General features: G+C 32.8%; 1 protein-coding gene across 1 annotated transcript; it reads left to right on the plus strand.

The window, feature by feature from the left end:
• The first annotated feature begins 142 nt into the window (after positions 1-142).
• On the plus strand, positions 143-15,500 carry LOC134692325 (uncharacterized). The gene is made up of 11 exons (XM_063552777.1): positions 143-160; positions 1,432-1,476; positions 2,396-2,481; positions 3,600-3,671; positions 8,598-8,709; positions 9,396-9,490; positions 9,705-9,773; positions 10,542-10,656; positions 12,185-12,352; positions 13,338-13,355; positions 14,272-15,500. The coding sequence occupies exons 1-11, from the start codon at positions 154-156 to the stop codon at positions 15,498-15,500; spliced, it is 2,016 nt and encodes a 671-aa protein (XP_063408847.1). The 5' UTR covers positions 143-153.
• Positions 15,501-17,013: the final 1,513 nt, after the last annotated feature.

The raw sequence follows: 17,013 nt of genomic DNA on the forward strand, positions 1-17,013 counted from the left end.
TACATATTGCATTCCGTACCTGAGTCATAACGAAATAAATGTATGACAATGTATAACGTTTTCGTTATTATTTTGGCGGTTTCATACAATGAAATATAAAGTCTTCGAGATAAGATAAGGACCTTATTTCGAAATACTACGACATTATTGGACATGAAAGGTTTGTGTATGTTTGAAGTATTTTTAGAACATATATTCAAGTGTTATATTTGGTTTGAATTGCAATTTTAAGCACTGTTCTTATCATATTAACATAAGGAGAAAATTTCAGGGACTGAATTATTTTTTTCGGTTCTCCCTCGACACCACCTGCGAGTATGGACATGAGATACGACGATAGTCCGTCGGAATGGGACGATAAATGGCTGACCCGTATAAACATGGTTCAGAGAGAGCCATATCTCTTGCACGTAAAAGACACCCGTGTAGATTAAGGGCAGAATAAGTTATGCCGCTAAAAGGCAGCACTCGCACACGCAAAGTGGAAAGGGATTAATATAAGTTGCAATAAAAAAAAATCCATTCCACTATTATAAATAAATATGTTTTAATTTATTTCTTCTATAAGTATTCTATTCAAATGACCGATACAGTAAATTCGACCTGAAACTACATACTTCTTGTTTCATTACAATCTGCCAGTCTGCAGAAATACCTGACGGTAAAAAAAACCGGACCCATCATTCTGATACCTAGCATAATGGCATTTGCCCTTGTGCAAAATTCGTATAACGATATAGACAAAAGTTTCCAATGACGTTGTTCTATAAGATCGTCGATCGAGTCCATTCCTGCGAGTGAGGTGCTATACCCAAAAGTACATCAAGGTGGTGGTAGCTAAATAGATTACGACAAACAAAGAAAATTATAGAAGACCAATATGGGCATAATTCGAACTGTAGTTTTAATGGATCTATAGCAAGAGAGAGAGAAAAAGTTCATGTGTCGCTTTTATCAAACACTTTAAATAAATAAGTACGTATATATACCCATTTTAAAAAGTTTAATTAAGTTTGATAACGTTTACCTTTTGCTTATACTTATAGAGGTGATGTTTTAAACAAAAAAATGCAAGATCAATCAATGTTATGAAATTATCTGATATATTGCCAAAACATATTGTTTAGCATAACTTTTCCAATTTTTTACAGTTTAGTTTAATGTGCTACAAATGACCTTGACGTTAAACTGACTGACTTCAAAATCAGAAAAAAAACATTTTTTTTAAAGATGATATTTTGGGGTACAATATGATCATTTTGTAACAAATGACACCACAATGGTCTTCAACTTTATTTTGTCTTTTTTTTTTTTACTTTTTTGTTTCGAGCGTTTTTTGTAGACAAAACGCGTATAAAATTTAAGCCTATTAGTGAGTGTCAGTTTATATTTATCTATTCTACAAAAGAATCAAACATTTCTATGTTACAGGCATTCGTGTTCTCCTGGGTCTTCTTCTACTGGAAGCAACGTACAGTAAGTATGGTCCTTCGTCAGTTCGCTTGGTAGTCTAATAATGACCAATAGCTAGAGCTTATTATCTTTAAAACTCATTTCGAAAAATGTCAGATTTGAATGATAGATACTTTGGGGAGGAACTTACATGTGCCAGCTTTAAATTTATTATGAAAATCTATGATCTATCTTATTCAGAGATATATTGAAATGTTTGTCTTTTTGCCAAAAGAAAATTCAAGTACTTTTTTACCCTTATTTATATATTTGACGTTACAGTTAATTTATCACAAATTACCTACTTCTGTTTTGTAACTGGTCATTTCAATCTTAAAGTCATAATCAGTTCTGAAATCAGTTTCCTTTAATTTAGAACTAAGCTTGGAGGTTCGCCTTATATTTCAGATTCGAAATATCTCTTTATTAGATTTATATGACATAACCTACTAGTGTAACATGTTGGTTAAACGTTTCATTAAGCTGTTCTGCTATTTGTCTCTGTCCATAGTCCAATATACATTGCTCAAACGAAATAGATTAAAAACGTTCATACACCAAATATAAAATTAATGAATATTCAGGTTTATTATTTACGATGTATTAATTAGAGCGACGACAAGAAAAAGCTACGCATATTAATCAGACATGTACTTACAATATTTCGATGTTATTTTTAATCACAATGAATATATCAATGTTTTAGACGGGGTTTACAGAATAATAGACAAAAATTCAGAACAAGGAGAAAATATATAAAAAAAAAAGAGAAAAAAATGGAATAGAGAATACAATGACTGTCAGATATAACGAATAGAGAATGGGCATAATAAATAAGAAAAACAGAAAAATAGTATAAAATATATTGAATAAAGGAATGGAAGACACCTCTCCAACCTCAATCCAGATCTTCAATAAGGTGTTTATTGAATGTATTTGACAGATGCTGACGCTTTACAGTGTTTACGTTGTGATCGAGTTATCTCACCACGACATTGTCATGGAAAAACAACATGCGACTCTCATGAGGTATTTTATTTTGCTTGGGTTTTTGGTGTTACATTTTATTGCCTTATTCACTAAACTTTGATATATCATGGCTCCCATTATAAGTTGAGGTTGCGCAAAAATTTGGAAGGCACCAAACGACCCTTCACAGAAAATCTTGCAATCTTCGACGGTCAATATCGAACTAATATCAGAGTCGGTCACTACTCGCTTCAAGTGGCGTTCACTCACAACCTATCAGTTCACTAAAGATGATTTTCAGAAGGGTTATATGGGTAGGGGGTTATGGGAATTTATGACGTACTGAGCATTTATTTTCATCTTGCTAGTACGGCTTATTTCCACCTCCGATTGCACAATTATTTCCTGCACATGGTGTAGCTGATAATACATTTTCGTTATATATGTTTAAGGCTAGTGCTTTAAGTTTATGAATCAAATGAGGCCGATAAAAGGAATGCAAGTATCTTTAAGAAAAAGGTTATGCCATGCTACACTAAGCTCCTGGAGTAACTTCATGTTTTACACCCTATGGTAATGTTCTTATACTGTAAGACCTCGTTGGCCTATATGGTTTGCTTTCAGTGGGTTTTTTAAATGTCAATACCTCTAAATTAATTCCTATACAAAACATACATTTAAAGCCCGTCGCAATTTTGCGCCTGTCCCAAATCGGGAACCTCTGGCCTTTGTTAGTATTGTATGATTTTTAGTTTATGTTTCTTGTGTATAATTCGGAGTTTAGTATGACGTCCATTATCACTGAACTAGAAATACATATATTTGTTTAGGGGCCAGCTGAAGGACGCCTCCAGGTGCGGGAGTTTCTATCTACATTGAAGACCCATAGGTGGCCTTCGGATGTTGTCTGTTCTATGGTCGGGTTGTTGTCGCTTTGACACATTCCCCATTTCCATTCTCAATTTTATTAATACATTTGTAACATAGCATTTATTTTAAATGACTGATAAAATAACCAACGGAATAGGCCATCAATAATTTTATGAAAATATAATTTACAAATATTCTTTAATACAGAAATACCATAGTTATCACACATTTCATTTATATGTTTAAGGTCACATATGAAAACACCTTCTTTTTTAAATCAGCTAGTTTTGATTGTGTTTTCTTTTCAGACATGCTATTTAGATCAATACACAGGACTAGACGGGGAGCTTTTGTACGATGTTGGATGTAGGTCAAAAGAGGTTGGTTTTCTATTATTTAATAAAATTCAGTCCAAAGTCGTCTACAATAATCGTGCTATTTCAACAATGTGAAAACGATGAAAAAAGGTGTTTAGTCATCAAGAAACTAAGAACTCTATTTCGCAATATATGATTAATTGATTTATATAGATTTTATGAGGGTCTGGATGAAGATAATAGAGAATAATGAGCAAAAATGATGAATAAATTATTAAGAATATAAAGAAAAGAGAAAAAAAGGGTAAAACATCAGAGAATAAGGAATAGTATGGTGCTGAAAAATAAAAAAATAGAGAGAGATGTTTATTAAAGGGACAAGTAAATACAGCAAAATGGTCTAATTATTCACGGTGGGTATGGTTGTCCTGCGAGAGAACGTACTGTGCTGGTGATTTGGTCCTGACGGGTGCTGGTGGGTCCTGATTTTGTGCTGGTGGGTTTGTTTACATTGTATCAGAACGGCAATAAAACGACTGTTTTGTTGCTTAATTTTTCTCTGATGTGTCATAAGTACATGTGCAAAGTATATTACAACAATATTATATTGCAAAAGTCGTGCAAGTTCGTTAAACGGAATTGTCCTGACGCTGTGCTGGTGATAAGAAAAACGGTCCTTGTTCTGTGCTCCTATGTCCTGGTTCTGTGCTTTTATATTTTAGTAAATAGTGGCATATATTCAAGATCACTGATGCTGTACTGTTATTGACTTATTAGCTGTTGTCTGCTTTCTTGAAATTGACATTGTTGTGAATCTGTTTACTGTTATTATGAAAGAAAAAATACCCCTATTTAAAAAAAAAATTAAACTAACTGTAATTTTATTTATTGACCTGTTAATGGAACCCTTCTTGCCCCCTTTTAAGACAAGAAAATATGTTTACGATTTTCGGGATTACGATCATTTTGCAAGATCACCAAAATACGTTGTAATTTATACAATACTTGTATAAAGTATATGATGTGGTATGTTTGTTGTCAATGGACAAATTTCCATAAGAAACCAAAGGAAGTATGTGTTAACAACCATACGTCATCGTACGACCTTCAACAATAACCCATAAAATAAAAATGTAAAAGGTTTTGCATAAAAATGGAGAGCAAAAATATAGAACAAAGGACTTTCTGGGCGTTTGAATCATGTCTTTAGCAGCTTAAAACACATTTGTTTGTGAACAATTGAGTAATGACTATAAGAATGACAATAGTATTGCGGGTTTGTTTGTTTGGTGTTTTTTTTGGGGGGGAGGGATGGGGATAAGTTAGAGCGAGGTTACAGTGACAGCTTGGAATAGTTTCCCGTAAGATTTAAAAGTTGTATTGTAAAAGAAAAATGTATCTTATAGCTATTAAGAATCACTTGCTGTAAGATTTTTCCAACAATTTTTTTTTTGTCTAAACGGTTATCAGGTATATTTTTTTTCGAAAGTTCGATAGAACACTAAAAAAAATCAATATTTTATGAAGGGGCAGGCTAGAATATGTCAGAGAATGAAGACGAGATAACCTAGAGAACACTAATAAAATTAAGTCTTCTTAGCTTTTTTCATTTTAAAATAAATATTTTTGATAAAGAATTACAGGGGAGGAAGTGAACAATGTGTCCTTCTTTCTATATATAAATATTTTTCATGAATAGAAAAAAAATGTGCCTTGATTATAATTGAAAATGAGTAAATGGAAAAAATACCCAACTAAAATACACTTTTATTTTAATATTGGTAATATCACTAAGCTTTTAAGTTTTGTGTGTCAAACACACCATCTCTGTAGTAATGACTCCTTACTAAGATATTTCACTTCATTCATTTTTTTTCTGCTTTTTTTGATATTGTAAATTCATAGAATTATTATATGAAAATGTAGCCTTAATTCATATTTAAAAAAAAAACTCAATCTAATGCCAGATATATCAAACATTTTTGTTTCCATCTATTCGTTTTCAGGACTTTAACAATCAACAATAACACGCCTGGAAAGTAAAATGCGTACTCGGCTGTCTGTAATCGACCATTTTTAGACAACCCAGGCTCCTAAAAAAACAAGCCGGGGTGGGGTTTCAAAGATGCAAATTAAGTACTTATATCAATATTTTATCTTTTCGTGTACGGTTTATGACCCCTCCTGTGGACTGTCAATTCCGAAATGTGCAAACTGCAATAGCATCAAAACAGCACAGACAATGAATAATAGAGATATAATTTTGTACATATATCAAGGGGAAACTTCTTGCAGAGCATTATTATTTATAGTTCATTATTGTATTTAGTAGAAAAAGAGAATTTAGTGAAAAATAAAATCACTATTTTTGTAGAAAATTCACAGACATTTGTACAGAGATTTTTGTTATGTTTAGCATGGGATCAACACAGTGGTTCATTACCGAGTAAAAAAAAAAAATGTCTATCTACCTTGCACATTTCAGAAAATTCAGATCAGATAACGAAACTGGTTCCAGCAACATTTATAAGCAATTTAAGATTGTCACCCTCACAGTTTCCATTCACCAAAAATATTCTCGTTACAACGAATCATTTTAAATACAAAAATACGTGTTGCATGCAGCCTTTTGTTTATCTATTAATATATGTATACGGATAAAGTTATGAAAGGCAGCAGGGTCATCAGGGTGAGGAGTCCATGTCATCTGAAATAAATGCCAAGCATAGATCTAGAAAGCGACATATAATCATGACATTAAAAAAAGTCTCTTCTTTTCGACTTTTTTCGAACAAATTGACACATAAAATGAAATACATGTATATAGTATTGTGAAATTTTTAACTTATTTTAGATACTATATATTGATATCTGATATTGGACGAATGTTGCCCTTTTATATTATTATGTAATACAAGTTCAGATCATTTGAAAACACATATTAAACAGCCAAATGGATGCACAAGAGCTAATATAGGAGTCATAGATTCTGTTGGCAACAATTATCTGGCTAATTTTATTGATTTTGTAACATTTGTTTCAAATATGACCAACTTCTTATCCAAAATCACCAGCACCGTATCAGGACCCACCAGCACAATGACAGAACCCACCAGCACAGTATCAGGACATGAATAAATTGAGAAAATGCTTAATTTTAATAAATTGCAATGTTTTTTTTCACAAAATTGTTTTGTCGTGTGGACTGCGGTATAGAAGGCGGACTCTATGAGCATTTTTGTTTTATTTTTTTCAGTTCGAGATTTTCTGAAAATGAGCATTTTTGTGTTACGCTTACTGAAACAGTTTAGAGGGTCATTTTTTTCAATGGTTTATATATGAACCCATAAGAAACGAAATTGAAAAATCTCAACTGTTTTCTTCCATTTTTTATGAGTGAAAACATCATTTTCGTCTTTGTTTACATTTTTTCATTGATCACCAGCACCCGTCAGGACCGAATCACCAGCACAGTACGTTCTCTCGCAGGACAACCATACCCACCGTGATTATTACTGTTGATTTTTGTGTGGACAAGGCGCGTTTTTGGCGTATTGAATTTTAAACCTGATGTTTTTTGTTATCTATTAATCATGTTTTTCTTTGTCTAATATGTTCTCCTATTTATTTGTATTGTAGTCCTGTAATATTATGTTGTCATCTCAATGTTATATTTAACTATGCCATTAAAGTGCGAGGTTTGGCATGCCACAAAACCAGGTTCAACCCAACACTTTTATTCCCCTTTAGTTGTGTCCTGTACCAAGTCAGGAAGATGGCCATTGTTATATTATTGTTCGTTTATGTGTGTGTTGCATTTTAAAGTTGAGTCGTTTGTGTTTTCTCTTATTTTTGAGATATTGAGATAATACGTGGCACGGTACTTGTCTATCCCAAATTCATGTATTTGAATTTCATGTTATATTTGTTATTCTCGTGGTGTTTTGTCTGATGCTTGGTCCGTTTCTGTGTGTGTTACATTTCGGTGTTATGTCGTTGTTCTCCTCTTATATTAATGCGTTTCCCTCGGTTTTAGTTTGTTACCCCGATTTTGTTTTTTGTCCATGGATTTATGAGTTTTGAACAGCGGTATACTACTGTTGCCTTTATCTAAAACATTTAAGAATATAAAAATAAGGCACCACAACCAGACCTCCTTGTATTTGTCTTAGCTTAAAGTGGCAAACATTTGTTGTACATTCTTTTTTTTCGTGTTTAATTCAAAAGATATTGGAAATTGATTTAAATGTGCTAAATGTAGAATGGCAAATATCGGTGCATTATTTTTCCGCGCATTACTATATAACTTGCGCAAAAGAATTCATTGAGTTTGCGCGGGGATTTTGGTTACGTTTGCGAGCAGGTTTTGGTTACATTAGCGCGCATCATTTCAAAGATAAGCTCAGATGAATACAGATAGATTATAATTATTTATCTATTTCTAATTATTATTTACGAGTAGGATAATTCCGTTTTATTATGCACAGACACTAAGTTGGAAAATATACTGTGACAGATAAAAAACTAAAAACATAGAAAGATTTTATGTATACTTGATGTCTAGCATTGCCGTTCATTCGACGTGTTGATTTGCAATCACTTTATAAAAAAAAATCGGGTGCAAATCGCTGCTTATAATTACAACATACCGTATCAAAATTTTCTGCTTAGAATATTTAGAAGCTATGAAGAAATTAAGGTTAAATCTTCCGCAAGCAAAGACGACCTTACACGATTTATTTTGATTTTTGTTAGTATATGCCCCTTTAATCATCAAATGTAGCTTCAATATTTCTGGGACTTCTACATACATGGTCTATATGTTTTTACTTAAAGAGCGTTGTTGAAGAAGTTCACTCGATAGTCCACAATTTATGAAGTGGTGCTTAATTTTCATACGTCACAACAATAGTAAAACACAATTTCAAACGGAGTTATTATGTATTATTACATTTTCATAAATTCTAATCAGTCTATATATATTTGAAGCTTTGTACTAATACAACACCTGGACTACGATCGACAGTTCAAGCAGGGACAAAGACATGTTCTAGATGTTGTTCTGGTGACTTGTGTAATGCAGAAGGCTGTGGAGAACAAGGTATATATATACTTTTTAATTAACAGCAAAATGCCTTGAGTGTGTAGGTAAAGGTAATATGTTTGGTAAGATCGTTTGCTAGCTGAACCGTGACGACAATAATAAGATAGGTAAATGTATGCTACCCTTCATTAAGAGTAAACTAGACTAATCTAAATCTAAATAAAGTATAGATCTCTGATTTCTTTATACTACAAATGTACATAAACTCATCATAGATACCATAATTTAATTTTGTATATTATATGTATGAAGTATAACTAAATCAGAGATCTATATTCTAATTAGATTTGACCAATCTATATTCTAATTAGATTTGACCAATCTATCTTCCTGTAGTGCTAGACTACTCTGAAAGGAGGATAGTATACATGACCTATTACTGATTTCACGGTTCAGGTAGCAAGCAAGCTTACCAAAGATATTACCTCCTTATTGAAAGCTAAACACTTGAAAACTTTAAAGGTTATACGACAAACGGGACCTACAGAGAAACATACAAAACTAATACACCTTGTGGAACAGGATCATTATGATAGACCGTTACAGTACATTAAAGACGGGGACACTATGGCCATCAACTTATTGAAAGTTCAATCCGTCTTCCTGATACTCATGATATGGAATTGTCAACTATTCAACTGTAGTGTTCTAAAAAAAATTATATGTATTTTTTGTTTATCCAGGTTTCCCCACGAATAGAGGTCCTATTTGTTATAACTGTCAACAGGCACGGAATCCTGAGAAGTGCGACTTAATTACTGTATGTGGCAGAGATGACGTACGTAGCTTTGAATTACCACATGACTAATAATAATTTGATCAGTGTTTTCAATTAACCAGCAGTACATTATGGATACACACACAAACACATACTATAATAGTTATAGAACTTTTTTGGGGGCAAAGATTGTTTGAAATGGAAACATATCGGTATCTCAAAGATCTTTTCTCAACTTTTATGTTTAATACATAATTTTATTTTCCATTTCCAGGCATGTCATATTGAACAACAAGAAGAGTTTGGTGATATATTTTACGCAACCAAATGTATTTCAAAGCACGTGAGGATAATACTTGCGGTTTATCAATACATACTCTCATCTTACTATCGATATATAGTTCTTAGAAAAAAAGTAACATTATGAGGGGAAAACCAATGGGATATTGATATTGACTGATACTTAATCAAAGTGGATTGCCATTCCTCCACTTTAATCTGCTTTGACAAATAATTCAATTTCTTACAAATGTTTGTTGCAATATCTTTTCTAAATATGTACGGTATAAGAATATAAAATATACTATTGGTAGACCCACTGCTGATAGACGTTGATTAAATATATCACCATAACATGTATAACGTGCTGAACTGATGGGAATAATCATCAGATGTCCTACCATCGATTTATAGTCAATTGTTGCTGACAAAATATACGAAATCAGTTTACCATCATATATAAATGGTTTTATGTTGGTTGATTGGCATTGATTTAATGGTTGAAAGTAATCATCAGATTTCCTCCAAACAATTTAAGGCTATATAAGACAATATCTAAGTTTAAAAAGTAAACAAAACCATATGTTTGAAACAATTTATTGATTTATTTGATGAGGTGAGTATAAGGTGACTTGCTTATGGTATGTAATTATAAGTTGATAGTGTTTGGTATGCACCTGTATCAGTATTCCATTTAATCATTTCTATTTTAGCCTTAGGTATAAGGTATTGCACCTAGCCCTTGCCATTTTGATTGCAACATTTGCTGTATGCTAAAAAATTGCATATATGCGAGAAATGTCTTTGTGTCTGAAGTTAATTACAATTGTAGCTGTGTTCCATAAATGGTGGTAGCATATTTGGTAAACGCAGCGGAAGTAAACGTAATGGTAAAAGAAACACGTTGTGTTCAGCGTGTTGCACAAGCGACCTGTGTAATAAAAATTGTAAGCCCATTATTACATATCTATTTTCATTTTGTTGATATCCACTTTGTGTATTTGTATTATTGATAAGTACATGCATATACATTAATGTCAATCTTATCTAATAAACATATTTTTGATTTTAATAGTTTTACATGATTTTTTTATTTTGGTTCCATAAAAATTATAAGCAGACCATTGAAACACTGCATGTGTAATTCACATATTTCTTTAAACGACCAAATCCAAATTTTATCAATTGCTATCAGATAAAAATTAATTATTCAAATGCACAAAAAAATTAGGTTAGCGCCGACCATGCATGCGTTGTTAATGTAGTTTTGAAAACGTAGTCATTGGTGACAAATAAAAATTCATCGAAATTATACATTCGCTGCAATTTTATTTTTTAACATTTCTGCCATTTCTATACTGAAAAGTATAAAAAAATATCATAAAAAAAAAGATATTTATTGGAAACTATAAATTATGGATTCACACGTTGTAAAGTGCTTTTTATTTCATTAACTTTCGACATGGCCACTGGAAATTGCCCATGGATATGTGTCTCCGATATAGCTATAGGGGAAACGGTACTATTTATTCTGCCATAGGCGACAATACTAACATTTTCTAAATTTACCACTTTTTAGAATGAAAACATGACTAAAACATTTATGTGTGGTGTAGGTACTTTATTATTCTGTTTTTAAAATTAAAGCCAAATAGTAGCATGACCAACTTCCAACGGAGTTTGATTATGTTATCCATGCCCACAGTCATTTTGCACCAAATTTATGAAATTTTGGAAGTCTTTTCGAATAATTCTCTAGAAAATATTTCAATAGGTTTCAAAATTTATACACACTGCAGTTATTCATAGATAAATAAAATAACATATTGTACTGTTACATCTAATTACAGCGCTCCTAATTTGACTCTCCGCTTCACTTGCCTTGGCTACACAAAAGTCCAACCTAATGCTGGGAAAATATAATAGTACCGTTTTCCCTATTAATATGCATGAATATAAAATCTGAGGTAAACCGGTCGGTATGGGCTTTGTTCATTGTTAAAGGCCGTACGGTGACCTATAGTTGTTAATGTCTGTGTCAATTTGGTCTCCTGTGGACAGTTGTCTCATTGGCAATCATACCTCATCTTATTTTTTATAAAGCTACCAGGTTTATAATTTGTTACGAAAGAAGCGCTTCTAGTCTTCCTAGGACACCCTAAGTGACACTCAAATCATCAATACTGGAGGGGAAATCAAGACGAAATATTATCATGATGATTGCAGAGTTTGATTTTATAGCACAGATTAATAACCGTTTTACATTTTTGTTCTTATCGAATCAGTAAAGTTAACAGATAAACTTTCCCTTCTTGCTGTTTTACTAGGAACACGTAAGTAAGTGCAATTAATTTCAAAATGCATTCACATCGTAATATTAGCATATGTACATATCAATTGTATGGATCCAATTGATGAAAGACAGTTATTCTTTTTCGTCTTAAACTTATGAATGTTGAATACACTTCAATATAGGTCACAGAAACAGTATCTCATACACAACAAGTAATCATTACAACAGTACACGACCATGGCACTATGAAACCACTGAACCTCATCATCAATGGACCACTTTACCTAGGTACAATACTACTTCTTATACAACAAAGGGTTGGAGAAATTACAGCACCACGACACAATCAGGTATTTTCAAGTTATACTCTGTTCTGCATTTGTATTATTTATAGGCGAATTCACTTTGACCAATGTCAAAGTTAATCGTTAATCTATGTTAGGGAGCTACCATTTGATTTTTGTGGGGGGGGGGGGGGGGGGCTAGTATGAAAAATGTTGTCCTGCCTTTTTATTTTTAGCTGTAATCTCTGTCCTGCCTTTTTATTTTTCACTCTGTTCGGTCCTGACTTTTTTTTTTTTAGTTTTTCTTGACTTATTTTTACCTAAATTGTCGTCCTGACTTTTTTTTTGTGAGTGACTCATCCTACCTTTTTTTTTTACTCAAATTTCATCCTAGCCCCCCCCCCCCCCCCCCCCCCCCCCCATAAAAATCAAATGGTAGCTCCCTTATGCGGAAAATATTGGATTATACCTTGTTTTATAGCTATCCTAACTAAGGGTAAATATAGTTGAGAAAATTTACATTAAATCCAATCTTTTATATATTTTACGCTGCGCTTGTTATGTAACAGGCTTTGTGTCCGAACTTTTTCTTTAGTCATTTTTGGTGAGGATATTATTACGAAGGATTTAAAATATTCAAAATTTGACCTCGGCAGCCATTGCTGAGCTAGTTGAATAGAAAATCTCTGTAAAAAAAAATGCCGACCGTAGTCTAATCTTATCATTCCTTCCGTACTTCCGTCTGTCCGTCCGTGTTTCCGACGGTCCATTCTACATTTATTTCCACACTAACATTTACTCATCCAAATTTCGTGCAACTCATACAAAAAAATATAAGAACCACAACACACAAACAAAGTTTGAATTTGAATATACCGTTCTGACGTTATTTTCCGTTTTAACTTGTTTAAGCTAGGGCATTTCTAAGACACATTGTTCTTTTATTATTTATTTTAATATTCACAAGGATACTATGGAATGTCCATACTGGTTGAAACCTTTATTTTACTGATATAATATTTGTTATCTTAAGTACTTATCGTTCTTTTAGAATTTGTTGCTGCGAGTGGTAAGTAGTGTTTTCCTATAAATACCATGCTGATCAAAAACACACTTTTCAGATAGCAGCATTTTGTTAAGACATATAGTACTTTGTATATTATTTTGTTTTTTGTGTCTTATATGATGTAATTTGCAACACGCATTTATAATTTTTCCACTTTATCAAAGCACAGTTAAATTAATGTTAGACCATTATTGCTGTCTTGATTAGGACCATTGGTTCTGAAAATAATGTTAAATGTAAATGGTCTTCCAATCTTTTGGTCTTAAAATAAACTAATCACTAAATTTCGTATTTACACCAGATGCGCGTTTCGTCCACAAAAGACTTACCAGTGACGCTCGAATCCAAAAAAGTTAAAAAGGCCAAATAAAGTACTAAGTTGAAGAGCAATGGGGACAAAAGTTCTTAAAGGTTTTGCCAAATACAGCTAAGTTAATCTATTCCTGTAATAGAGCAGCCTTAGTATTTCAAAAATTCAAAAGTTTTGTAAACAGTTGATTTATAAATATGACCATATCAATGATAATGCATGTCAGCACACATATACTTGATAAATGTTTTGTTTATGTCCTGACACATGATTCGCGTGTCTGAACATTGATATCATAGGTGCATTTTATGAATAAACTCTCTGCAAACGACAAGATTGGCATTTACAATGTCTACTGTAAACTATAAACGTCAAATTGGATAAATGTTGATAGGTTGAAGGTCACATGTTAAAAACAGAGATTTTTAAATAATATAAAAAGAAACGGAATTGCATTTAATATAATAGATTGACAAGCTACTGGAGTTTATATATTACCTTGCTTTGAAAAAAAACCAGGCTTTCTCCTTAAGTGTTGAAAAAGTTGTTAAGTACAGATTATAATTTTGCATAACCATAAACTCTTCACTTAACTAATCCATTATACAGGTCACTATGGGAATTTGTTCGCTATTTTCTTCATGCCAAATCATCAGCGTACGACTACCAACATAAGCCTTGAGATTCTTATAACGTCACCATATACTAACTATAATGTTAAAATTAGCTCAAAGCACAATGGACTTCAACTTACTGGACAGGCTAATGGTCATGTCATTCGAACACACGTACCAAACACACTTCACAGTTTAAGTAAACGGTCTGACAACGCTAAATATAATATTTATGACACAGGAATTACCATCTCTTCGAATAAGCCTATATTTGTCGCTGCAATAAATGAATATTCATGTTGTTCCGGAGAGGCTTTCAGTGCTATTCCTGTTAAGGACATTGGGAGAAACTACATTATTGCAACATACCCGAAGGGCATCAAATCGGTGGGCGTTGTAGCGATAGAAGACAACACTTCCGTTAGGGCAAAGTTACAACCCGGAAACAACACTATGGATATTTTGATAAAGAATGCTTTTGAAGGATTATTATTTACATCATATGATAATAATATTTCGACTGGAGGAACAATCGAGAGTGACAAACCAATTGCAGTACTTTCTGGAAACATGGACTCTCCAATTAATTTTGGTGAAAGAAATTTCCAAACAGAAATGCTTATACCGACAAATCAATTTGCCGAGAGATATATTGTTCCAAAAATAGCCAATGCCAAACATATCATTCTTCGAATAGTTGCAAGAGACCCGTTTACGACTGTTTATATCACTGGAAAGAATGGGTTCTATAAGAACACTTACAAGCAATATGTTAATCAGCTAGAACTACCAAATGATGGATACTTTATCAACGCCCAGAGACCAGTCATGGTTACTTTGTACACAATGTATGAAAGATCAAATGTTACTGTCAACCCGTTCATGACCTTACTGCCCGCCATCGACCATTTTTCTAGCAACTACGTCATAACTACACCGACCACTTCTGACTTTACCAATTACGTCACTGTGATCATAAATTCAAATGATAATGTAGACGGTCTCCGTCTTAATGGCGGTAATTTATTATTCCATGCGGTTGATGTTACACCAGTTGAGATGTTCAGAACTGTTTATAAGAGTATATCTGCCGCCTTAGATGTAAAGGATACTTCATTCACAATTTCCCATATTGACAAAAATGTCAAATTTGGTCTCCTGGTATATGGTTATAAATATCGTGCGGCTTACGGATATCCAGGTGGTTTTGTTTTAACTAAATAAATATGTATTCATTTTTGCTTTATTTTATTTGTACAAAAATAATGAGACGCCTATACACCATAAACCGACAGACGAGCTTTAAAAATCCCAAAATAAACGTCTTCCTGCAAAGAGCACAATCAATTTTGTAAAGTAAGCTATGAAGTTCACGGCATGACAAAATGTGGAATCATTAAAAGTAGGAAAATAACATTGTCACAGTAAACAGGTATTGATTTCCGTGTATTTCATGGGACCACACATGTATATACTAGTACTCCCAATGTCAGTGCTTTCAAATGGTACGCAAGACTTATTCGGTAATTTAAGTATTTATTATATCAACGTGCTAGCGTAAAAAGTAAGTCATAAAAATACTGTACTCCGAAGAAATTTCAAAAAGGAAAGTCTCTAATTAGATGTCAAAACAAAAAGCTCAATCACATCACATGAATGAATAACAACTATCATAATCCTGACTTGGTACAGGCATTTTCTTAGTAGAAAATGGTGGATTGAACGTGGTTTTATAGCTAGATAAAACTCTCACTTGTATGACAGTTGCATTAAATTCCATGAAACTGACAACAATGCATAAAACAGACACAACAGGTTAAACTGCACAAAAAGGGGTACATCAGTCAACATTGTGTCATCATCTTTTAACATCACTATAAAATCAGGTTTAACCCATCATTATTCAGCAGCGGACAAAACATTACGATTCCCCTGCATAGCAAATATTTGTTGTTCCATCGCATGGTGTACTAGTGCAAGTCGAACATTTTACATCGGACTCACCCACCCTTATTCACTTTTTTTAAATCCTGGAGGAACCACTGGCAATGTTTATCTTGAAGACGTTGATTACGTCGGATCAAAACAAATTGTGAATGCGTAGGAAAAGATATACTTAAAACCTTGAATTTTCGAAAAACTAAGGATTTTCTTAACCCAAGCTCAGATTATCTTAGCCGTATATGGCACAACTTTTTGGAATTTTTGATCCTTTATGCTCTTCAATTTTGTACTTGTTTTACTTTATAAATATTTTGATATGATCGTCACTGATGAGTCTCTTGTAGACGAAATGCACGTCTGGCGTACTAACTTATAATCCTGGTACCTTGGATAATTATACTTCCTTACATTGTCTACTTGTATTTTGAACGAAAATACATTTCCCAATGTAATAAAAAGAATAACAAATATCGAAAGATATTCAAATCGTGATTAGTCAACACTGATAATCAACTCATGCGCTACGCTTTATTGTGAATTAGTGTGCTGTTCGGTCACACGTTGAATGCTTTTCTCTTTTTAAATTCTTCAGTTAGTAATTCTATAATTATCCGTATTATAATCATTCAGGATAATTAACAAATTTGTATTGTTAATTGAACTACTGTATGCAAGGACTTTATCACAAACGCGAGTATTAACATTATACAATATTATGCTCTTCAACTTTGTACTTGTTTGGCTTTATAAATATTTTGATATGAGCGTCACTGGTGAGTCTTATGTAGACGAA

This window comes from Mytilus trossulus, chromosome 12 (assembly GCF_036588685.1).
Source record: "Mytilus trossulus isolate FHL-02 chromosome 12, PNRI_Mtr1.1.1.hap1, whole genome shotgun sequence".
Lineage (NCBI taxonomy): Eukaryota > Metazoa > Mollusca > Bivalvia > Mytilida > Mytilidae > Mytilus > Mytilus trossulus.

Coding starts and splice junctions, on each gene's coding strand:
- LOC134692325 (XM_063552777.1), top strand. Junction 2,482..3,599: donor CAACATGCGACTCTCATGAG/GTATTTTATTTT, acceptor TTTTCTTTTCAG/ACATGCTATTTAGATCAATA. Junction 10,657..12,184: donor CGACCTGTGTAATAAAAATT/GTAAGCCCATTA, acceptor ACTTCAATATAG/GTCACAGAAACAGTATCTCA.